We start from the raw sequence: 25,800 nt of genomic DNA on the forward strand, positions 1-25,800 counted from the left end.
AAACAGAGTCATTGTGTTAACTAAATGTGGGGATCTCTGCTCTGACTGGTATTACTTCCTGGTTTTCTTTATGTAGATTGAAAAAAAAACCATACCTCTTTTGTAGAGACCACCTACAACTTGTGCAATCCGACATACTTAAATTTTGCTAATTTAAATATTAAAATCAAATTAGATTACAAAAATTCACAGTGAAGGACTGCAGATTCAGAAATTAACATGAAAACAGAAGAACAAAAGGATGATCAGAATGAAACAAATCACTATTGTTAGGATCCCTGGCAATGTTCTCAATGATGAAATTTTACCTGCATTCAGCATCTGAGGTAATTTCTTTGGGTAGGCAGAAAAAACCACCTATGACTTGCACTGGCATTAAAACAAACATTACTGCTGTAAAATAGGACCTTTCCTTGACTCTACATTGAGTTTATATTGATAATGGCCACTGACTGCCCAAATAAGGATAAATTCCTAATGTAGTCAACAGTCCYACTTTGACAACTACACAAGACAGATGCCAAACCATCTAAAATAACCCCCAACAAGCAGATACAGCCATTTAGCAGATGTTTGAGGAGGTCTGAAGTATTACTGCTGCAACCTGTTTACCACWGTAATTATGCCAGAGATTACTCTGTTCTTGGTTTAGCTGCAGAACACCACATCCACTACAGCCCCAAAACCATCTGTCTGCACTGCAAACAYAGACAGTTTTCCATTGGCCTGGGCCTTTAAGACTGTAGCTAATGAAAAGTTCCCACTGATTCAACTAAATTAAGAATATTCTTCAATTTTCATAATCAATATTAATCCTTGCAAAGACCGTTTTTTTAATATATAAACTGTATACAAAGTACATGTTTTCTACTTTGAGATACACTTCATGCCATTTTCACCCAAAATTACACATCACAGAAAAGCTGTATAAAGCTCCTTTCCTATGAGTTCATGTGAACTGAACCTTTCAGTGACTCCATTATGTCACAGAATAAAATAATTCCCTATAAAGTTTCAGTCCAATACTGGGCAAATGATATAGGCCAATCTGAAAGAGAAACTGCTAGAAATTGTTAGTTTTATTATCAGTGAAATACAGAARGAGATGATCTACCAGAAGACACAAATCTAGATTTTAAAATTATGTCAATATTGAAGAGCTCATGMCATTTTTAGAGCCATTTTAACAGATATGTTGCTATATATTGACAGCTGTGATGGAGTCTTTGATTTCTGTGAATGTAGTGCAGATTTTCAACTTACTGTCATATTTAAAGGTGATGTTGAGTAGCCCATTGTTCTTCATGACTGATGACAGCCCCTGCAGAGAAAAACCAAAGGGAAAGGGAAGTCAGAATATAATACTTGCATGAAGATATGAAATTGTGATTGAAGTAGTATGTCCTTCCCAGTAGATGGGAATCATAGAAGCTTATTTTTGGAAGAAAATKATGTGATATTCTCAGCTTCCACCATCTAGGTTAATTGTGCCTGTACAAAACCCGCACCTTTAATCAAGATTTAATGACAAATCAAATTGGGTTCTCCAGGGATAACAGTGCAAGAGAAGAGAATGTCAGCCAAAATTACCCTCCACTCCACAGCCATGAAAAAGAGAATCCGAAGTTCCGAAAGTGACATTGCAGAAATCCATTGTGCTACCTCAGACACCCTTTTCTATTAGCAAATACTATTAAAGATACTGCAAACTGAGGACCAACCAGAGAATTGCTCTGTGTCAGGGAGCAATCCAGGCTGATTCCCTTCTACACTTACAGAAAAGAACTCTGGACCCCAGACATGCAATACCTTACCCTTCAGAAACACTGACATTGTTTTGAAACAAAATGTAGCATCACCCTCATCCCCACAAGACACAGAGTTGAAAACTGGAACACTGATTCTTATTATAAAATGTCATTCCCTGAAAAGCAAACAACATCACACAGAATTTTATCTGGGTTCACTGCTACAGGGCAAACAGCAAAAATCAACTGTGTAAGAGGCCTGCAGCAGTAATGAGATGTTATGGGGATCCTCACAGAGCACTCACTATGCATCCCTCCACTGTCAGACACAGACAGGTACGCACAGAGGAAAACAAGGTAGGAGTTGTTAACTTTAAAAAAAACAAGTAAAGCACTACCTAAAAATCTGAAAGCAACTCAGACCTTGATAGTATTGTTACCAGTTAAATTTGTAATCTCACTTTCTTCTTAGGTACCTTTTCATTTGTTTAGGTTTGGTTTAGTTTGGCATTGAACCAAATGTTATACAAAAAAGCTTCCTGAAACAGGAAGGAGTCYTTCTTCTTCAGGTGTAACTTTTCTATAAATACCTGTTCTATTCTGACTCACTTTCTGTTTCTCTGAACTATTAAATGTCGTTTAACTTATAGCAAAACAAAGACATGATTTATTWGATTAAAAAACCACCAAAAAAGCAACTACTAACTTTTCATATTTAGAAAGGGAGATTAACCATCAAATTGATACTTGTCTTCCTTTTGTCCTAGAGCTGAAGTTTTGAGAGACATAAATTTTACCAAACTCCACAGAAAATTAGTGTATTTTAATTCATTAGATAGCATTTTTATATGCTATATTAAAAAAAAAGGCAACACTTCACCACACCTTTAACTGCATTTCTACCAGGGCTATGGTGACATTAAACAAAACGTGTAACAGTAGAAGTACAAATCAATATGCCACAATGATTGATAATTTAGAGGCAAAAAAAAGATATAACATAGACCAAACTCAGCTGAACTTATGCAGCATATAAGACTTACTGGTTGCAAAAATTTACTCCCAAATATAGAAAAGGTACAAAAAGGCTGCAGTAATTAGTGAGAGAACTAGGGTCAACTTAAACTATTGAACAAGATAATTGTTATATTATTAATAAGTTAGAATATGTAAGCTACTCAGATAATTTCAGGCTAAACTTTAGTATTAATCTAGGAAGCATTCCCTTGGTTTTGAATTAAAGTAATTGTGCTATTTAGATAGCTTAGAGCCAGGAGAACTTGTTTAGAGCATCTTACTTTAAACCTATAAATACTAATGTTATGGCCTCAGGGCTCTGCATTCTTGGCTAATTGTCCCTGCCCATGGCAGGGGGGTTGGGAGTAGGTGATCTTGAAGGTTCCTTCCAACACAAACCATTCCGTGATTCTATCATTAATTAACCACGAACATTTGTTGAATTTACATTTGTTTAATTTAATTTATTCTGAACTTTACTAGAAAGCAAGTCTTTGTGTCCTGGAGCTTTGTCTACAAAATCCCTGTGGTCTACATATGTCTATACACAGGACTGAGAAGAAACACATAGGAAAGAAAACAGCCAAAACATCTTTTCTGAAGAACTCTAGACAGAAGATCTTCAAACAGATAATCAAAGTTGAAATGCACACACATTAAATCACAACCTTATCTGTCAAAAAGCCATGGGAGCAGAGGAGGCATTATCCACATTAAATCTCACATCATGTGAGCTCAAAGCAGAGCTCCACAGAAAACTTGACAAGCTAAAATCCAAATCCTGTATCTCTATTGGGAAGGAAGTCAGGAAGAYTTTCCATCACACATCACCTACCTTAAATCACAGAGGTCAATGTTGGATCTGTTCCTCRATCCATATAAACAGCCTGAATAATTAAGGTTAAGATCCCAAGATATCTTAAGTCACCACAGATCTAAGACCAACAGACATCATCTCCTGAAGAATGAATAGCTCACTTGGATGTTCAAGGCATGTACAGGCATTTCATTTTATTTAAACTTYCATCTTTCAACATGAAAGAGCACAATTATTAATAAAAGACAAAGACTATTATGTGAAGTTAACCTCTGGTTTTGTTTATGTTCTTCTAATACCCAACCTTCATTTATAGTAATAGCTCAGTAATGAAATGCACTTATGACAAATCTTTTACACATTACTAGGCCAGAGAGGAACAAGGTCGGGATTAATATCCAGACATAAAGGTTAATTTAAATTTGTAACCACAGGAACTAATTGTGCCTCCAAGAAAAGTTAAATTTAACTAATGTCTGCTGTCAGAGGCATAAATTAAATACAACAGAATTAAATGAAAAATGTATTTGATTTTTGTTGAACTTTTCTCTCTTCTTTTTTAACATAGAACATACAATGTTTCATATTTTAAAGTACCATCTATCTTTTACATCTGGCAATTCCTGCCAGAGATAGCACTGGTGATAGAAATGGATGGGTGATTTCAGAATAGTTCTATGACTAATCTTTATTACAAATAATATTGAAGCATACTCCAACGTTTTTCTGTTGAGCAAACACTCTTTCATTCAAGAAAGCCAATTTATGTGGGTGAATAGGCACTGTCAGGCAGCCACTTRAACATCAATACTAGGAAACACAGAGAGATGCTAGCACTAATTACAGAGATCTGGTAAAGGAGGTAGGAAATCACTACCCCTCAAGCACAGCCTTGTGCAGCAGACCAAAACAGTAATCATGATTCATCTTTCATATGTTGYTAATCAACACACACATGGTCCTAATTTCACACTCCCATGAGGCAAACTGAAGGGACAATTGTTTTTGAACTCTAACATCAAGATGAATAATCAATGTTTATCATACTCATTGCTCAGTAAACCAAGTGCTTTATATTTGACATCTGCTCTTTTTGTTTGAAAGCTTTACTGATGTTTTCAACCAAGTAAAAACATTTTCTATTTCTAGAGTCATTGGTAAAATAATGAATTATCTGTATTATTTATATGTCTGCATYTTGAATTGCTTTCAAGAGAATATACCAAAAGACATAATCCATGTTTGCTATGTAACTTGTGTGTACTCCATTGACTGCAGAATGAATTCTAAACCCTGGGTGAATGGGTTTGTACTGTTATYACTTATAAACTTGGTGTAACTGACAACTGCAACCATAAATTTTGTTCTGATTTGCCTTTTTGTATACATATATTCCTGCATTGCACAAATTACAGGAATAGCATTTTAAAAAAACATCTCAGTGACACTGAGGAAGTAAGTTTTAATATAAGTGAATTAAAGGGGCAACAGACTTCTTGATGCCTACTTCATATTTCAAAGAGGAACCAAGACTCTTCTAAACAGGTTGGTTTTAACTTCTTTTATTCTTATTTCACATGAACATTCTTAATGCTTTGACTTGCTCAGCCTCCCGAGGAGTAGATGCCTGGTGACCAGAGGCAGGCACAATACACATCCCTTTGTTTTAAAACTGGCAGGCATCAAGCATATTTAGCTACATTTAGCATATTCCTTCTCCATCTCCCAGGATACAACTTTTTACCCCAATTTGAGCCCTATGACTGGGAAACACATTATGAAGCATCCATACTAGATTTTTTAGGAGAATGTGCTAACTGATTTACCAACAGTCAAAACCTTCTAAGAAGAAATTCCAAACCAGGACTGTATAGAYGTTCCAGAGCGAGATATTAAATTATATAATATCATATTGCAAAGTTAAGTTATAATCCAGGCATAACAAAAAAAGCCATTTTAAGTAAGAATCTGTGAGATAAAACTCACTTTGAAGAGTAACATGTAATACTTATTTCCTTAAACCAAACACAAGGAACTCATACTCCCCTTGAGTTGTTCTGACCTTTTGTGATCATAAAACATCTCAATGACATTATCCACGGTTTTATGGTTGACTTCCCACATTTCRTAACTACATTTTGTCTGAACAATCTTTCTGCCATTTCAACTAAATATGGTTTTCTCAAGGTCCTCCTATCAAGAACGGATATTGAATTGAGCARCTGCTGGCTTAAATCCTGCCAGGGAAGGAGGTGGTCCTGAAAGGTATGCAYGGATACTCATTTCATGGGGTCTTTGGGGATTTTGGAGGTGAAACACGCTGGCTGAAGAGCCACAGTGAATCCCATCTGAACAAAWGAAAACAGAAAACCAACCAAACCAACACAGTAAAAATGCCTTTTCATTATGCCCTGTTCCTGCCTGGTTTAGCTTCTATTTTAAAAAGGCAGCATGGAAAGTTATCTTACACGAGTCTGACAGAAGTGAGAAACCATTGTAAGGAGAAACACGACAAGAAGTATTTACAGCACAACTCTTCAGACAGCATGGCCCCATGCAGCTGTTCACTGAAATGATGTGAACTGGTTACTTCAAGGAACAGGCAGTTCTTAGGGGCACAACTTAACAACAAAGGAAGCCAGTTTAATCTATACTGTTCACCACCTACCGTGACAAACTTAAATCTCTGAGCCAAACTCAGGAATTTAATGCAGCAAAGCATGGCACAGAATGGGCAATACCAGCTCTGATTTCTCTCATACAATTTGAAAGTTTGCCTAAGAAGTTTTCTATTGTTTGCACTGACAGTTTATTTTTTTTCCAACATTCTTGAGCAAATAATGTTTGGTAAATTAAAAGCCTTCTAAAAACAAACAAAAGGGCCCCAGAAGTCAACAGAATAAAAATTTTCAAACAAAGCCTATTTCCCACAAACAATACTGAAATGTGCTGGTCTAAGGATATTTGGATGAAAGCCAAAAGCCTGTAGTTAAGGCAGTGTTCTCTTAACTGTGGGACATGACCCCTGGCAGGAGAATTCTGAGAAAAGACGAGGTGTTTGGGAAGGGAAGAGGGAGAAAAAGCAATGCCAAGACAGGTGCAGGAGCAGTGACTGTGACTGGGAAGGAAGGAGGCTACAAATGGGAAAGCTGCTTTTAGAGAGACCCAAAACAAATTAGCGTAAGAAACACTGACTTGTGCTGTTAACAAACAGAATAACACAGATCTGAAATAATGGAGAAGAAGAAATTAATGAAACCTGTAATGGATGTTTACTGTTAACTTATGCACAGCATACTGTAACATCAGCAAGCTGACTATTCCACYCAAAAAATATCTTTCTTCTTCTGGTAGGAAGTTATCCACACCTCAGTTAGCCCACAAGGTTCCTCACATTAGGAGGAATAACTGGATGAGCACTGAATTTCAGCTTAGTCCCAAACACTTCTAAACTAACCTGTCTATGAAACAATTAAATAATCTATTTTCACTCATTTTATCAACTGTGCACTTACTGTGCACAYAGAGCCATAAGCTGAGAGGCACAGTCTTTGTCTCACAAAGATGTTCAAACACAGCTAGAAGACAAACAAGAAAAGGTTTCAAGAAGCAACTGAAATATGATAGAGCAATWATTATATTATTTATATTAATATGTATATAATATATATGTACATGTTCATTCATTCATTTTGCTTACCACATTAAGAAATTATGTAGCTTTCAGAGAACAGAACATCAAGGGAAAAGGAAAACAAAGAAAAATATTTCAATTACAAACTGTATATTTCAGGATTTTATGCCCATGAAAGTTTGCTGCTTCTCCTAAATAAGTACTTCCAAGCAAGACAGATCCAAGAAGCAAGTCTTTGCCTTTAAACCTGAGCAAATGCAATGGCACCTGGAAAACAACTAAAAGAGCTCATTTCCAAAGTCATAAATGATTCCCTAATAATGTTCTGCTGCCAGATTCCTACCTTTCAATGTGGAAACTCCTAGCACGAGCTTTTTGTCTGATTTCAGGTTTCATCCAAAGGAACAGAAAATCTGTAAAAGTAACTAGCGCTGACTTCATAGGCTCAGTTTTAAGCTTCAGCCAGAACACAACTCACAAYTATGACTAATTCAGGGTGGGTTTTTATTCTTCATTTCTCAATACAATCCCAAAGTGCACACGCAAAAAAAAAATTCCTCTAACAATTCTGAGGGAACAGTCATTAATTGTGGATTAACTGTTTTATTCATAACTGTCCATAATTTATAAAAGTTCTAATCTGAAATTTACTGCAATGTTGGACATTAAATTGCAAACAACCTCAGAGCAAGCAGACTACAAATACTCTGTAGTACAGGGTGATTTTATTCAGTCAGTAACTTCTGAAAATGATAAGAACAGCTGCTTGAAAAGAAATCTTTAAAGCAGAACATCACATAAAGGCTGGAATGTGAAAAATCTGACATAGCACATCTATTTTGTTGTGATGTATTCAGACAATGTTTCCCCCCAGTTATGATCCGTCTCCTGTATTATTTGAAATTCAGTGAAATTCTTTAAGAGTTTGCAATCAGAAAATATGAAATGCATATTCTTAGCAAGTTCACTTGAATTCTTATTTACCTGAATGAAACATACAGGCACAGCTACAGAAAGTACTACATATTCACAAGAGATCATGACTGTAAAGAATATTAATGTACATTGGTTTTGTAGGACCAACATATAAATAGACCAAAGCCTTGGCTCAGGAGGATATGGTGGTAAGGTAATTTAGCAATAACAGCACTGATTAAAGTGCCACAGAACTCATAAAACTTTTAAAGTAGATAGGATTTGGGACTCTTCCATCTTAATCCCTCCCTTTGAAATAACACAATTATTTTGGACATAAAAACCTATTCTTAGGGATTTAGAAACACACAATTCTTTAGAAATACACATTCATCCAGGAGATTTTCAAGCTGAATTGGTAAGCAGTATGGTTCTTGTCCAGGAATAACCAATGATTAACTTGCCAAACCCCCCTGTTCTAACTTTAAAGAATCGTTCCCCATTCTCCCAATAGTATTTTTAATACTTCACACAAAACTGGTTTAAACAGTAGATGAAGCAAAAAACCCAATTTTCTTTAAAATAACACAAGCACCTCCTCACAAAGTTCCCACCCTTGTGACTACAGAACTTAAAAACCCTTGGGCAATGAGATGCCAGGACTTGAAATGCGATAGGCATCTCCTCAGTAGCAATGAAAAGGTGCCTTTGGCACAAAGTTTGCTATCAGGAGGGGCACAAGAAGAGTAAAACACCAAGAAGAGCCACATTTATTCCATACACAGCCATGGTACACTATCTGCTCATCAGAAGCAAGGGGCAGATTGCTGCAGTTTCAGAACACACCAGCATGATGTTCCAGACTTTTGTACTGGGGAGAAAAAAACAAGCCAGAAAAATGGAGGGGCCATCATGTCAAAGATAATGACTAAAAATACCTCATTGTTAGAAGTAAACATTCTTATACATCAACTCCGCTAATAAAATCGACTACCTTTCCATACAAATCTGGATTTCTAGGAAGAAATCAAGCACTCCTCCCTCTCTTCCTTTCCCCAGTTAATGGACAAGCTGCAGAAGCTGCTTCCTGCAGGCAGACACACAAATCTCAGCTATGCTGCCCTTCCTTCGGCTGTTACAGGGACAGGCTTTGGTTCCTCTGCTGCTACACACTGTTACTCCCACCTCCCCAAAATCTCTGCCAAGAGCAATTCTTACTGCTGAACTATGYACTTTTAGGAAATAATTCCTTCTCAAAGCCTCAGTCTAGTCCAGTCCACAGAGAAGATGAAAATTACTCCACAGCTTAAGCAGTAATACATTCAACAGAGAGGATTAGAAGGTCCAGTGCTTGCTGTGTACTGATGATCCACATGGCTGAGCTTCAGAGACATAAGCAGACACATTTGGTGGCTGCAGATTTAAAGCTTTGGCTGCCAGGGAATTTATACACTCCTGGTTACTCTCTATGGAGTACAGCCATCATATTTGCAGCCAAAAAAACTCCATTTGGAAGTGTCAGAAACATACACAAAGCTGCACAAACACTTCTTGCTCACCTGAAGGATACTTGGAAGAAATAGTAGTAAAATATTCCAACTATACCAGCCCGTCTCTGCAGGCAAATTGGAGCTTCCCCACTTAGACACAAGTAGGAAAAACCAAATAATCAACACCARGAATTTGAACACAACAAAATAAAACCATCCAAAACACAGTTTTCTGAGGAAACACTCATGAGATTGTTTCTGAGAACTGCCAACCTTGAATAAAGTTCACCTCGTGATTCAACCACTTCTTTACACAGAATAGTTTCTGCCATCAGGATTGTTAAGGCTTTTCACAATGAAAAAAAAAAAAGAGGGAAAGACAGAATACATTCCAATTTTCTTGTGTGCTCATCTGTCTTCAGTACTTGGATTCAAACAGCATTAAGTATTGCTTAATTTTACTGCWGGAAAAAAAAAATCAGAGAAATAAGTGTGTTTAAAGTATATCTGTACTGGCAAACTCTTTAAGCATTCTGTGCTATCAAGTCCCATGCAGTGTTTAACCTGTAAAAAAGGCAACCTAGATCCAATATTTAGAAGAGATCTAAGGTTTGAAATGGTAYTGAAACTGCAGTCTGACTGCATCCAGTTTCCACTAATGAAAATCACACCCTATGGATATCACACTTCATACTACACTCGATCAAGTTAAACATTTTAAAGGATGCATTTTTCCTAAGTATTTCATGTTAAGTGCTTTTGAAAGTTGGCCAAAGCAAAGGTTACACATCCTATCTGTATGATATGTGGCCAGCTCCTAACTGCCCTTTTCATACTAATTAATACAACACTTGACATGAAATGTGATATCTGCTAAAACACTGACACAACCCGTACCACAACCTGCTTGGGCTTTAAATTACTTCATTGGTGCCATTTGCTTAACAACTACTTAAGCGCTTGCAAGATTTTAATTCTAAATCTTTTTCTAGAACCTTGGAACACCTCTTGTTCTTGTATTATTGGTTAAAAATGAATTATCCCGCTAAAAATACAAAACAAACCCATGGCAAAGAATATCTGTATCTTGAGAACATTTGTTTTTCAGTCGCATCCGATTTTTTAAAGTTAATAAATTTCAATACCCACTAATAAATARTAATAGGAAATCATACTGTGGGAAAAGTTACGGGAACCCTAAAATCAAGTGCCTGAGGTACAARTGCAGGCTTGGCATATGGGTCTGTTCTGTCATGGCCTACTCTGACAAGATGCAGGAATGGTACAAAGTCCATTTAGCCTCAGGAAAAATACCATTGCTGTGCTGCTCTAAAGAAATACCTCTGGTTTCCATACAAGCAGCACCAATAAGATGCAGACTCATTCCACACTGTCCTTACAAGTCAGAGGAACCTCAGACGAGGGTACCCCAAACTGTAATTTCACCCATCTCATTGGAATTATAAAAATACAGAAATCTTTAAAAAATCCTGTTAGAATCCTACATGAAATGCATGAGCTGCTCAAGTGAACACAGCACACAGCATAGCAAGAGGTTTCAGTTCATGCCCTTCAATGATACCCACAGGAAATAATAAGTTTCACAATTAAACTTTAGTTTAACCTTTTCTTGTCTTTAAAAGGAAGGAATGCTTTGTTTTCACACACAGATTTAATTAATYATTTATTATCCTGCACCTCAGATAATAAAACTTTTCCAAACTGCCCAAATTAAGTAATAAATCTTGACACTATTCAGGCTTGTTTCCTATTTTGTGTTCCTGAAAAGCTGAAAAAACATCCCCGCATACCTAAATAACTTACTTGATGTAGAGTATTTCAGGAAGTTAATACATGATAAAGATAAAAATTTAAATTTTTTTTCTGCTGGTTTACACGTTCCCTGGACAAACATACCCATTTTAAATGTAGACTTATTTGAAATGCTTTAAATACTTAAAATGTAGAGCTGTTTAAATACTACTTAACACATGAAAAACATACCAAAATTGCAACCTGACTGCTTGAAGTTTCCATTAATAAAGTTACAATCCATGGATCTCACACCTTATAATACAYTGGAAGAGGAGACAACACAAAGAAATGCATTAAGCTGGAAGAACCCAACCAAAATGTAGGAATTCACACCCTGAAAACCCCAACCATTACAAACACAAAGCTCTGAGACTTTGAAGCAGTTTGGGCACTGCACAGCAACTCATGAAATTGCTGCTTATTTGGCACRTATAGGTACCTGAATGTACCTGAAAATATATTTCTACTATTCCTTCTGCCTTGAAAAGGAGAAGGCATCAAGACTGAAATAAAGAAAATATGTGACATTAATAAGCAGTATCTTTGCTTAAAGTACTATAAAGTAAAAAAACATATTTGAAAAAGCTTATACTCTTCTGAAATACTTCTATTACATGGATATTCACAGTGATTTTTCTGAAATCAGACACTTGCACCCTAGACTGTAGACTGAAGTGATTTGAAATGGAAATATTTCCTGTCCACTCACTGCCAGTTTCTGTTCCCAGAGTGATATAACAGATGACATCCAGTACAATAAATTCTTTTATTAACCATAAATTTGAGCCTGCTTTAGGGATTTGAAATGCTCAGTTTCATGCTGAAAAAATGTAATGTTATCCACAGACCATCAGCATGTGTAACAAAAACAGAGCCACAGGTTACGTGACTTTGATCAAATTATGACAAAATTTCATCTGAATTTAAAAACACTTGATAAATCATTTATACTAACTTTTAACCTCTTATTTTTTAAAGATCCACGCACAGAACTSATCTTTTTCTGCAGGAAGGAATCACTTCTAAGAAACAGTCTCTTTACAGAATGGCAATGAACAAGTTACCTTCTAGCATTCATCTTATTTAAGAAGACAGAATGCAATATAAGTTTTAAGAAAGCATTCAAATACACAGATTAAAAAGTTAAGTTGAATCAAACTTTCACTTGATATCCTCCTATCAACATTAAACTTAACAGATATGTAGSTAATCCTAAAACACTGAACAGGAAGATATAAAATATAATCACATTATTGTGGTAAATTGAGAACTGCATCCAAAGATCATCAAGTTTCACTTTCAGTAGAAATGAGAGCTTATAACAAGAATATCACTTGGATGTAATTGTAAAATATAAACATGGAAACAAGTGGGTTTTTTGTTGCAGTAAAAGCTAACCGCAGAGGGAGGAGAGGGAGGAATCACACCTATAGCTCCAAGCCAGTTTGCCACATATGAGCATGTTAAACTACCAGAGTTTGCATATTGGAACTTCAGTGGTTGATGGAATATAATAAACAATAACATAAAACATGTAAACCAAATGCAATATTGGTTACACCAAGCAATCATCATCCACATCCATCAGCATTGTTAGACGATATTGGGTGTTATTCTATCACTTATCTGGGGCTTTGATTCCTACATTTACTGCCAGAAGGTAATAAAAAGAAACTTCTGTCGTTGCAGCTCATTCTTTARTGAGTTGAATGTTCCATTTTCAAACCTCTGCATGACATTTCACGGCCAGTGGTCCTTAATGAAAAAGAACCCCAAAAGTGAATGGCATGATTAGTGAATTACTCTTACAAATGCAACTATATGGAGAAACCTAAGCCATCTCAACTTGCATTATTCCTAACTAATGAATAAAAGATAAAGGTTTTGTTTCCTTTGATGTTCTGAAGAAGCATGGAAAAATAACTTTTCACCTGTTAAGAGTCTGGCTGAGTTATGTGTTTGTTTTTTCTTTTTGTTTCTTATTTTAACTCTTTTCATATTTAACCTATTACTACCGTCAGAAAGTAAACTAAGCTAATTATTAAATGCCACCAATATAATTTGCTCAAAAAAAGAAAACCAAACAACAAAGCAAAGATGTAACTAGGCAATAGATCATTTTACTGGTTCTTTGAAAAGTATCTTAGCTAAACTTTTTGTAGTAAACAACAGAAATAGCAAAATCTTAGATACTCTTTCATAATTAAAGCATCAGGCTGTACATCTGGCCCTTTCTCCTTTGGGGATAGTTAACACTTGCTTTGTGAAASGGTACCAGGAGGGCTTAGATAAAATTTTGACAGAGTAAACAAAATGCAAGCTCCTTATAATGGRGAATAATCCTTAACTGTACTCCCTAACCACACGAATTTGCTCATAGACACTGTATTAATAAGAGATACTGTCTTCAGAGCAAGATAAGAAATAGAGAGAGTTATTAAGACCCACTGGGTCATTCTGTAATTTTAGTGGTAATTTGACCAAATTCCACTCACAAACTATAGGCTGGATGGTGAAGTGCCCCCCTTGGGTTACAAATGAATACACTACTCTTCATTTCCTGGCAGGAAGGGTTGTATAGCGTTAMCATGAGCTCTGTATTCCACCATGGAGTTGGCTGCATTTCAACAGATGCTGAAGTGATTTCTGAAACTTTATCATCTTCTTGCTTGTGAAAAACCCTTCTTGCTTGTGAAAAAAAAAGTCCATATGAAAAATCTTGAATAATTTATATGCTCAGTATACTAAGCTCAAACTCTTTTGATGAGATATCTTTAAACAAGTACCTAAATTAACACAGCTTAAGGGTGGGAATTTTAAAAGCATCTGAATAGTTACGTGGAACACTGGGCCTAATCACAAAATTAGCTTTGGGATTTCCTGACTCCCCTGTCCAGTTTCTCCACCTCCCTGCTGTAGCTCACCAATTCTGAACATGTATTTAACATAACTGCATGGGGACCTCATCTCATCCATGTCATTGAAATTACTCCAGTTGTGAAAAGGGGAAAAAACAAAGTAACAAAAAAAAAAAGTAGGATACTTCCAATTCAAACTGCTTTAATAATGCAATTTATATTGCAGCTCACAAGGTGCATTAAAGCAGGTGGGGAGGGAAAGGCAAACAGCAACAGCAAAGTGGCAGGAAACGGAAGAGAGAATTTTACTAACCTGTTTCATTGCTGAGTCCCTATAAAACATAACTACACCCCTGGGCCACAAAAGAGAACAAACCCCACTGAAAGTTAACAGGAGATAGGGCACTCCATTATTTTTCAGAATCCCACCCTAAGGACCTGCTCACACCTATAGGGTGAAGCTTAAATCACCCACTTATACTCTGTATCTCCCAGATTTCATAGGCAAGCCCAGCACAAGCTTGAAAACTTTGCCAAGAAGGTTCATGATTTAGCAACATCCCCTTCCTACATCATATTTAAAGTTCATCCAGACAGAGCACTCTTTATGCTCAGCATTAATTGCACAATTTACCAGTTTCAACTTCCATCCTCATTTTGTTGCTACTGCCTACAACTGGGGACAAGCCCCGACAGGAAGAYAGCACTGATTCCCAGAGAAACTGCAGGAATAGGAAGCAGTGCAGGCTTTACAAGGGCTGTCAGACAAGACACAGATGGGCACCTTAACAGCTCAGAGAGAGGAAAAGAATGGAATTCTTCATTTGCTGGGCAGCTGTACCCAAAGTTACTCTGGTGCATTTGTGGGGGGAAGAAAAAAAATCCCAGAATCATGAAGAAAAATTAATCATGTAAAAAATCGCAGAATCATTAAGGTTGGAGTCTAGCCCTGACAGCCTGTTGGTAAAAGAAGCAGTGACATCCTCACAGACACACAGGAGTTGCATGAAGTCAGACCCAGTGATGGGTCTGGGCAATCAAAAAGCATTGAGCCACTCCAAGTGTGAAGGAAAACCCCATCAAAACAGAAGTCAAAGTGTTGCTACTGATTTTAACAGGAAGGGGTTTAGCTCTTTAAACAAAACAGCCCAATAAAACCAGAAACAAATCCTTTAGTTTTCCATGTTTAAAAGAAAAACAGATTGGGATGCTGTTTCTACAAGCAGATGACAGAGGCCTGCTTAGAGTTTGCTTACACCACTGTATAATATAAAAAGATAATGTGACTATTGTAAGTTTCTAAAGCCGTTTTAATGTTTTCTAAAGCCTGTTTTAATGCTTTCTGATTCCAGGCCARTCACACCTGGAATTGCATATGTTTAATTGAGCAGCTGATAACTTATAATTTTAACAATTTAGAAGATTAATTGTTTGGACCTAAACGTTCTCATATTATGCCTTTCTATGAGCTAAACTAACTTCACACCTCATTTTAACCTGTATTATTTGGGAAAAAAAATTATTCTCTTTTAGCCTCTAAAATCAAGATTTTTAAAAGGTGACTTTCACAATYCARATTACTCTTCAGTATTTTATATACCAACAGGTGAAACKAAACTTCACTATGGATAAGSAAACACTAAACAAATTTCCTTTCATGAATAACACAATCCAACCCAGTAGTTTGCTTCCTGTTGGAGCTCCATAACTTCTAAAGGAAAATATTAGAAAATATATGGTGATATTTTTATGCAATAATTACAAAATACAGGAAAATAAGTTTATTTTATAAAGGTGGGGTGAACTTTAAGCAACAATATGAGTTTGGGATTCCCACAGAGAACTAAAATCCTCCATTTGAAAATACAAAGCAAAGTTAATTAGAAAACACAGTTTGAGCRAAAGAGGGCTCTTGCAAAGAGTTCTTAGAAAGGTTCACCTTGAATGTGTTTGATGCTGAGGCGACGCCATAAGTTTCCTTCACACAAAAGCAGTGATCTACAGAGCACAACCAGATGTTAAGTTTTCTTTTCTTAGTTTCTGTAAACCTCTGTGACCTTCCTCAAATTAAAGAAGGGAATAGCATTTTTAAAGCCACAGGAGCTATCATTAGTGAAGCATTCTAAGGATTTTCATTAATTCATAGCCAGCCAACCAGGAATTTTCCCACAGCCGTATACAAAAAAAAGTCAGGGAAGTCATTGATTGCTTGGTTGGATTTGAATGTAGTSAGAACTAAGATCAGAAATACCTAGTCCCTCCCACTGATGGAAGAGTGAAGAACATAGGCAAGGTCAGAAATTAAAATCCAAGTCTGCCCACCAACCATGAGGAAAACCCAGCAGGGCCACATAACAGGGGGTATAGAAGTGGTTATTACACACACTTTTGTGAGATAAAGGATCATATGGCTAGATCATTACAGATCAATCATTTGGAAACCATAAAGCCCAGAATGTGCAGCTCCAAGCAGATGTGCAGGCCCATCACCCTTTTCAGACAGCAGCCTCAAGATGTGATGGATGTTGTCCAGTTGTTGGTGTAATACCCACTGTTTACAGCAACTCATGTCCCAATACATAAATGTAGCTGGAGCCCTTTGAACTCCACACGCTCTTCAATAGTCCCCTATTGTTTGTGTGAACCCAGGGCTCAGCTCAGAAGGAGCTCTACCTTCAGTGTGAGATCATCTGAATCCAAAGGTGGAGCAAACAGCAGAACAGCACTGCCCTCCAAGCCCCTGCACAGCCTGGCATTCCTGCAGCAGCCTCTGCAATGCGCACATCCAGGGAAAGGAGAAGGCCTGGCAGAGGCTCACAGATCACTGGCGTGCTCGCTCCATGCTGCCAGCAAAAGGTGCATCAGTCAGCACCTCATAGACACCTCTGTGTGCTGACAGATCACCAGAAAGGACAAATTTGATTCAGGTTAGTCACAGACACACAACTCTGGTTCTCCTCGATCAACCAGAACACACATCTCAGAGCTCACGCTTTCAAGCCTGCAGGAAGAGGTGTGACACCTGGAATCTCCTAGGACAAAGCTACCTCTCACACTTATTTGGGCACATTGGAGTACGAGAAATATGCCCCAAAACCAGATTTACTGTCTGGCTGAATAACAGCTCAAAGCAGAAAAACAAAAACAGGATATCTGGAACAATTCTTCAAAGTCAACAGTGATATAACATCGTAACAGCCTTCAAGTGAGAGAAAATCAGAGAATACAGAATCTCCTGGAACATGTGATGCCTGATAAAACTCTAATCCAACCTTTAAGCATTTTGGGAGAACAAATCCCTGCCTGCACACTTGATTTTCCTCACACTCTTGGAATCTACCACACAGAGGTGAGAGGTGACAGGAGAACAATGATACCACTTGTACTTTTAAAATCCAGAAATGATGTCTTAGACATGATTTCAAGTTTGCACTTAAATTTTGACCCTTAAATAAAGACTCACATTACCATAAACTAAAATTAAGTACTTCGTATGTATTGATCTAACATTGTGTTAAGTTACTGTAACTTACACTTTCAAACAATCCTCTTTTATAATTACTACAGAGATAAGGATATAAAAAATAAGCATTCATGTATCTCATACTACATTTATGCAGTTTTTCCCAGATGCAAAATCAATGTAACAACTGCTATAGGAACATCAGCACTAACCTAAACTTAGAAAAAATGTATTTCAAATACACCTCATCATACTAGTAGCAGTATATATAAAACTGAAGCAATATACTTGAAAAAACTTTTGAAAACTAAAAATGGCATTCAAGMTTAACAATTCAGCAGTAATACTTCAAACTCCTCTTGTTTGCTTCTAAAAACACATGCTAAATTTATGGGTAAAATTCAGCCTTTGAGCATAATTAAGCAGGCAAGTTCACATCAAAGCTTTGTTTCATCATCTTTAGACCAATCTGTTGGAAAAGACAGCTGGTCCTTATTAAACACCCTTTAAATGTTGCAGTTTTAATTAAGCAACATCCATGTTATATTAACATTACCAAATAATTAACTAAAGAAAAGCTAGTATCATCTAATCATGACAGCTTAACATCCTTTCACCAGTGGACTATAAAGTATTAATCTATTAAAGCAGAACTTGTATTTGTTCTTAAATAAATGTCTCAAGATTTTAAATTAACAAGTGTGATACAGCAGTTTGTACACYTGTACTTACTCAAAAACAGATTTTGAGTAAGGCAGGGAGTGGAGTTCAACATCTAAATTAAGGGACACATTCTAGARAGGAAATCAATCAAATCTGTAACAAGTCCCAAGCGATTTCAATTGCAAAAACCCTGTTAAGTCAACAGCTGATGAATTACCATCATATTCWAATTTCCCAGTTTCATAGATACACATAAGGAAATACACAATTTTGTTGTTAACACTGAGAGTTAGTTTCAATTACATAAACATATGTTTCTGTATTTTTTTTTCAGTAGGTCATGTACTTGAATGCTCATCCTGAAAACYCAGCATTAAACAGTACAGCCTCACAGTTCCTGAGGAAACAGTCAATCTGCTAATTTAAACACTAACATATTTAGGCTACTTTYTGCATTTTTTAATTCMTTTAAATAGGCAGATTGTCATCAACACTTTTTGACACTAGAGCAGAAATGGACTCTCATTCTGTCCCACATTACTCAATAAATGATATTCAGAAAAACCACAAAACAAACCCTGAAGCCAAATTCTGAGCTGAACAACAGTGATACAGATACCCACCTGCATGACTGACCATGCTTGCAAAGCCTTGCACCCAACATGTTGCATTGTAGCTAATCACAGAACACACAAAGCYTTCAAGTGACACATCTCATCAATTCTTAAACGCTATCACACTGTTCTGTATGCCAGGGAGAGAAATCTATTGATTTTGTGAATTTTAAAAAAATGGCACATAGGGAACTGGTGGCATCTGGTCAGCAGASCTTTAAAGCAGCTCTGGAACTGTCTATAGATTAAAGAACTCCCTGATGGCAAACATTAACACCTTCTTCCACCATGCTCCATCTTAGGTCTGTCTTCTGCTTCATACCTTTTAAAATTTTTAAATACTCTGCAAGAGAAAAATCTAGGTCTTTTTAACTGTTGGAAAATAACATGAAACAGAAGGGAGAAATGTAAACTTTGGTAATTTCTTACCACCTTACAGGGTGTTTTTCCTCCAAAATGAAGTTCCCAAAACATGTAATTAACTGGGAAAAGTACTTCAGTAAGACCTAGCTCTGTGCTTAGGAGATTCCTAACTGTAGAGAAGCAYGAGTCTGCTTTGGATGCTTGAGGAGATAAATGCAGGCACACAGCAGCATGAGCCTAAAGAACAATGAGACAGGCAGAGCTCCCAATAGTGGAACAGTAGGAAATCTTCAGTCCCTACTCCGAAGTGAAAAGGAAATAGAAAGTTCCTTACATAAAGAGCATAGAAGGGGACACAGGGAGTTTCAGGGAGAATGCACGGGAACAGAGCCCCCAGTCTGTCTGAGCAGCTTTGCTTAGCAGAGCAAAGGAAGGTACAACTCTCTGCTAACAAGGAGGGGAGGTTTGGTAAAATGCTGTATTATTCATTCTTCCTCATCATAGAGTCTCATTAAATTTAAGCTTTATATTGAACATACACAATTCAGTGCCAGAAACTTCAGAGGAATTAAACATATGAAAAAAATTACTCATGTGTGTAGTCCCATTAGAATCTACAAAACAACTTGAGACTGAAGCTGCTCATGTGTTTAACAGTGAATAAATGAATCTGAAATATATTCAAATCATCCTCRGATCACAAGTCTCTCTTCTCTGCRTACCTCATGGCCTGCTTATAGCATGAGAAAAATCCAGAGACTGCTTTTCCAGAATAGCTCCCCATGTGGACATAGTTACTCTAGATTAAAAGAGGCCCTTCCCTCAGCTATTTTTTTCTGGATAAAGGTATGCATATGAGGTACTAAGATCATCCATATGGAAAACTACTTTGCAATACTATTCCACTTTGCAATACTATTCCACTTTGCAATACTATTCCACTTTAAGCAAATGTCTACTCTAATCTGAAATTAAGTGTTGGAATATATCAAAATTTCTATTAAACATCAATGAAAGAAATCCTACACTTAGCAATGTCAATCCAAATTCTACAATCCTGAGCCCACTGTAATCTGATAATTCTTAGCCACARTAATGTTAAGTTACTCATCCTGGTATTAATTGCTTTGCTACAAACACATGCTGAGTTCACAAGACAAATGCCAGTGTATTAGCAGAGAAGATGAATAATACAGGTATGTATTTTGTGATGGARGTCGTAAAAACWAACAAACAAAAAATCACATCTAGAATGTGATTTAGTTTTTAGTTTTCAGAATATTAGGTATTAATAATTTCAGGAGCTATGTAAAGCCAACCAATACCTTCTTTTAACCATRGTCTAGTAATATGCTCTCATTAAGTCAGTTTTTTACTGCTACAAAATATTGAGGATACTTAAAACTGTATTTTGTACAGTAAAAGAAACTTGTGCACTACTTATGTATGTATGTACATTACTTATGTGTGCATGGAGAAAAATGGAACGTAAGATKCTCAAAAACAACGCTCAAATGATAAAAAAAGATTCATTGGAGGGAAATGAACTATACATTTACAGTTCTAGCAGAGGAAAATACCCAATGCACACATATCTAAATGCACATACAAAAACCCAGGTAGCTACATTTTATTTCTCCTTGAACAACTATTAAAATTTAAATGATTTATTTTCAGATTATTTACRCCCTTGAGAAAATTACCTCTATTCAAACCCCTTCATTTAATGYAAGCTAGATATTTTTACTTTCTCTATATAAAATGTTAACATTTATTCATGCCCTTAACATACATTAATTAGACACTACTTATAAATAACCTGCAATAAGAATAACTGTTTGAATAGGATACAATTACTTAGGGCTTGTGTCTTTTCAATCAGTCAGTGTCCCTGCAGTGTTTAGAGTGGCAGAGGGGAAGTGGCCTGTGGTTAAACAGAGGAAATACCAAGGAATTTTAATAGAGCAAATAGTCTCTTTACTTCCTACAGGGTACTACTTCAAAGGCAGCCCTGCTCCAGAGCAGACAATGTGTTAGAGGGGCCATCAGTCATTTAATAGTATGTCAAGTCTACTCAAAACTTACATGCAGCCCAAGATAAATACCACATAACTGAGACAATGGGTACCATCCTGCAGTCATTACTCTAATAAACGCTGCCCTGCCTGCATTACGGAGGCAATCATGCRTAAGGGTGGCATTAYAAAATCAGACTACARAATTATAACCACACAATCAGACAAKGTAYCYAATAAATTAGCTAGGGAAGTCTGAACTTGAAGCTGAAAATACAATAAAACCAGAAACCCGTACAAATATATTATAAGCTAAAATGGTACATTAGTTGTGAGCAATAAAGACAAAGGGGAGGTTACACTAATTAGAAAAAGTGTTAAGCTTTGCTGATCTAAAAGCCAGTCAAAATCATTCTATTAAAAGAATTATATTGTGGTACATTCTTGTTTAACACACACAATGGCATTAATTATATAAGCAAGAAAATTAATTCAGAACAAACTTCATCTGCATATTTCTATAAACGTCAATATACACTAATTCAAKTATATTACAAGTCAGGTACTATGATTTTAATAGCGATAATTTACTTAATAGAAGATGCAAAACTTTACAGAAATATACACAGTGSTGTTATGAGCCTGTGGAGTATTCTGCCCATGTCTGGTGAAGTACACAATAGCCACAYTGAGCCAAAACATTTTATTTTTTATACTGTTAAAAGACATAATAGAGGAGTCTAAACCTATAACTGTTCCATCCAACACCAAGATTTAGTGTTCTAAAGACCAAGATTTAGGTCTTAAGCTTTATCAGAGTTTGAAGTTTGTTTTTCCACACTCTTCTTTTAGACATTTCCCGATACYTTCGCCTTTCTAAACTATGCCCTAAAAACTTCTGAACTGTGTGTTGCAGCAACGTTCTCAAAGGACCTGATCTGAAACCAAGAAAATCCTTAGTGACAGTCTAACAAAAAGGAAAAGCAATGAAAGTCAGTTGTGTTCCCTCCASTGTTCCCGGATCACCACGCTTCAACTAAACCTGTAATCAGACATCAGGAGCAAGGAAAGGAACAAACCAAAACACACAACTCAAAAGTTATTAAAATACATTAAAAAAAAAAAANAGGAGCAAGGAAAGGAACAAACCAAAACACACAAAACAAAAATTATTAAAATACATTAAATAAAAAAAAAAAAAAAAAAAAAAAAAAGAAAGAAAATAAAAGGAAAAAGAAAAACTATCGAGTAAAGTCTGACAGCAAAACACACCAGAAACAGGAACAAAAGGCAAAGACCAGTAACAAAACGTTTATCACCTTCCTCCCCCCGTTCCCCTCCCGTAAATTTCCTACATCCTCTGTATAATGATCAGGCCCGGAGCTAAGACCCCAAGCCGGCCTCGAATCATTAAAATAACAAAGCCCCAGCGATCGCTTTTATCCAGGTCGGCTCGGGGAAGTGGAGAGCGCTGGTGGTAAAGGACCTGTTGAGTGACTTCTTCACACTCGCCGGCTCCGAGCTGCCTCCCCCCTTSGCGAGAAACCAATAAATATCCCTGCCCGGGAAATGCTACCCTCTCTCCCGGCCGCAATTAACTTCCAGATGCAGAGCCCCGGGGCAGCGTTATTTGTTGCAGAAGTGTCCCCAGGGCAGCCGCTCCCTCCCGGAGCAGCGCCCGAGCCCGGCGCGGCTCTCCCGGCGGCGGAACAGCGCCCGCGCCCCGCGGCTGCGGAACTCCGCGCATCTCATCTCCCCGCGCCTTGCCAGAGCGCCTTGCCAGAGCCCCTTCCACGCAGCCCCTTCCACGCTTCGCTCTACTCACCCTCCCTGCGCACGCCTCGGCCGCCGAGCCCCTCCTGCCGCCGGCCGCTCCGGCGGTCGCAGCGAGCCGGGGGCCACCGAGACAKACGGCGATGGCGAGGAGGAAGGAGCCGAGCTGCAGCCCCGGTGCCATGGTCCCCAGCGAGGGGCGGCGGACGGGGGCGGCAGCGCTGCCGCCAGCTGCGTGTCGGTGTGTCTGTGTGTCTGTCTGTCCGGCTGTCTGACTGTGTGRCTGTGTGTGCATGCGCGCCCGGCCCGGGGGCGGGGGGTTCACCCGAGCCCCGGCCCCGCCGCCCCCGCCCCGCTCCAGTCCTGCCAAACGGCAACAATGGGAGGGAGCAGGACCCCCTCCGGCTGCTTTGCCCGCGTGTGCATTCTTCCCTTCCCTTCCCTTCCCTTCCCTTCCCTTCCCTTCCCTTCCCTTCCCTTCCCTTCCCTTCCCTTCCCTTCCCTTCCCGGGGAGCCCTCGGTACGCGGGGCCTCCCCCCTTCCCGGGACAGCTGGAGGCTGCTTCTGCCTTCCTGCAAGTAACCGGGTCCAGCCAGACCTGGCCGAATTCCCATCTTCATTTCGTGATGCGGTACCCTATTCCTGATCCACTCACTACATTGCAATGAAGTGAGGTATCACTTTAGTGACCCCACAGGGATACGGTCCAGGTACTTCACAGGCTCAGGGCCCCAAGCCAAAGATGACTCATAGATCTTAGATCTTTGACATGATTTCATGCATTACACAATCACAGGGTCAATTAGATTGGAAAACACCTCTGAGATCATTAAGTCCAACCTTAAGTGCCATGTCCAGTCTTTCCTTAGACTCTTTCAAGGGACAGTGACTCCGCCACCTCCCTGGACAGTCCATTCCAATGTCTAATCACCCTTATTGTGAAGAAATTCCTCACAATGTCCAACCTCAACCTCCCCTGGCACAGTTTGAGACTGTCTTCTTGTCCTGTTACTGCCTGGGAAGAGACTCCATAGGCTACAGCCTCCTTTCAGGTAATTGTAAAGGGTGATAAGGTCAACTCTAAGCCTCCTCTTCTACAGACTAAACAACACCAGCTCCCCCAGCAACTCTTTAATTACTCTTTAATTGAGGAAGACAAGCTGGAAGATTGTACTATCGTAAAATTTCAATTGCAGAAAATGCAAAGGAAGTTGTATCTGGCAATAAATATTTCAGCTTTTTCAACTGGAGWTAGTTCTGATATTACATGCTTTGATGAAAACACTTTTCTTTAAAATAAAATAAATCATATTCTTTATAAATATCAAATGCAAGCTAGTCTGATGTATCAGTAAATGTCTTCAGTTACAATCCCTTTGCCTGAAATTCTCAAAGTCATGTAAGAGACAGAGCAACCCAAGGCTCCTCCAAAGCACAGAACCATAGGATGATTTTGCTTGGAAGGGACCCCAAGGTCCCTCTGCTCAAGGTAGCCTTAACTTCAGTTTTAAATGAGGTGAGTCTAGGGCCTTTCAATACATCACTTTTACATATCACTTCAATTATTTTTGAAAACTTTGATTTTAGTACTTTCTGTGTGCTATGATTAATCTTGGACTAAATCACAATCCTAATGGAACAGACAAACTCATCAGTATTTTATAAAAGACATCACAGTTTGGATTAAAATAATATGTAAAACCACCACTATGACAAACAGTTGAAAAGTAACATGACCAGCTGGTAATTTTTAACTACAACTGGTTTACCCCTATCATAGGGTTTTCCATCCTTTGTGACTAGTGTGTGAAAGTAATGCAATACGACTTTCCTAAACTGCTTGTTTAAGTTGATGACAACCCTGGCACTCACAGTTACCTTTGAAAAAACAGGTTTGCGACTTCAGGATGGCTATCACTGTTCATAGCAACAAGAACAGAACTTACATTTTTTGCCATTAAACTTTTTTCTTTTTTTTTTTTTTTTTTTTTTTTTTTTTTTTTTTTTAGCAAAAATTGGAGATTAGGCCATAGTTCTTTACGGCTCCAGGGGCAAAAGGTTCTTACTTTTGATCTCCATTGCCCCTGCCAGCTGGAATTCTGAAAAAGGTAATACTAAGTATCTAGGTGGAATTTCACTGATTTTATGATGAGATGTTTTTGATGGTTAAGTACACTGAGGTYAGAATGGAAGTTTAACATGTTTTGTCACTGTATACCACACACTTCTGTCTGGGTATTCTTGCTTTACTTTCTCCTTGCGTTACTCAGAAGTGATCCTAYAGGCTTGAAAACTACATGAGCATTTTTATTTTTAATCAAGTCAGGCTGCATAAAACCTGTAAATAACYGGTCCTTTTATGTTTGAATGAATTAAAAAGAACATAAAATAACACAGTCTCATGGGTAAAGAAAGGAAGACATATGTACAGTTCATTTACAGGTGAGTAGTACCTCTGCTGCCCATAACCACCTATGACAAGCAAGGATACCCTGTTGAACATAATGCCATTGATCAGCAATTAAATATTCCAAACCATGAGGAAAACTGTTTGGGTTTTTCTGTTAATTAAGATTTAGATTRCTGGAGAAGTTGTAATTTTTAAGTGAGGACAA

The 25,800-nt window shown here is 37.7% G+C and overlaps 1 protein-coding gene across 1 annotated transcript in view; it reads right to left on the reverse strand.

Annotated features, from left to right (window-relative positions):
- Positions 1-23,489, reverse strand: part of IL17RD (interleukin 17 receptor D) — a 41,588-nt gene extending 18,099 nt beyond the window's left edge. Inside the window, exons 1-2 of the mRNA XM_057373405.1 lie at positions 23,238-23,489; positions 1,264-1,321 (exon numbers count right to left, since the gene is read on the reverse strand). Of these exons, the coding sequence (XP_057229388.1) occupies positions 1,264-1,321; positions 23,238-23,480 (301 nt within the window). The 5' untranslated portion in view covers positions 23,481-23,489. The remainder of the gene's footprint in view (positions 1-1,263; positions 1,322-23,237) is intronic.
- Positions 23,490-25,800: the final 2,311 nt, after the last annotated feature.

This window comes from Malurus melanocephalus, unplaced genomic scaffold (assembly GCF_030028575.1).
Source record: "Malurus melanocephalus ecotype Western Australia unplaced genomic scaffold, MMel_1.1 scaffold_196, whole genome shotgun sequence".
Classification (NCBI taxonomy): Eukaryota; Metazoa; Chordata; class Aves; order Passeriformes; family Maluridae; genus Malurus; species Malurus melanocephalus.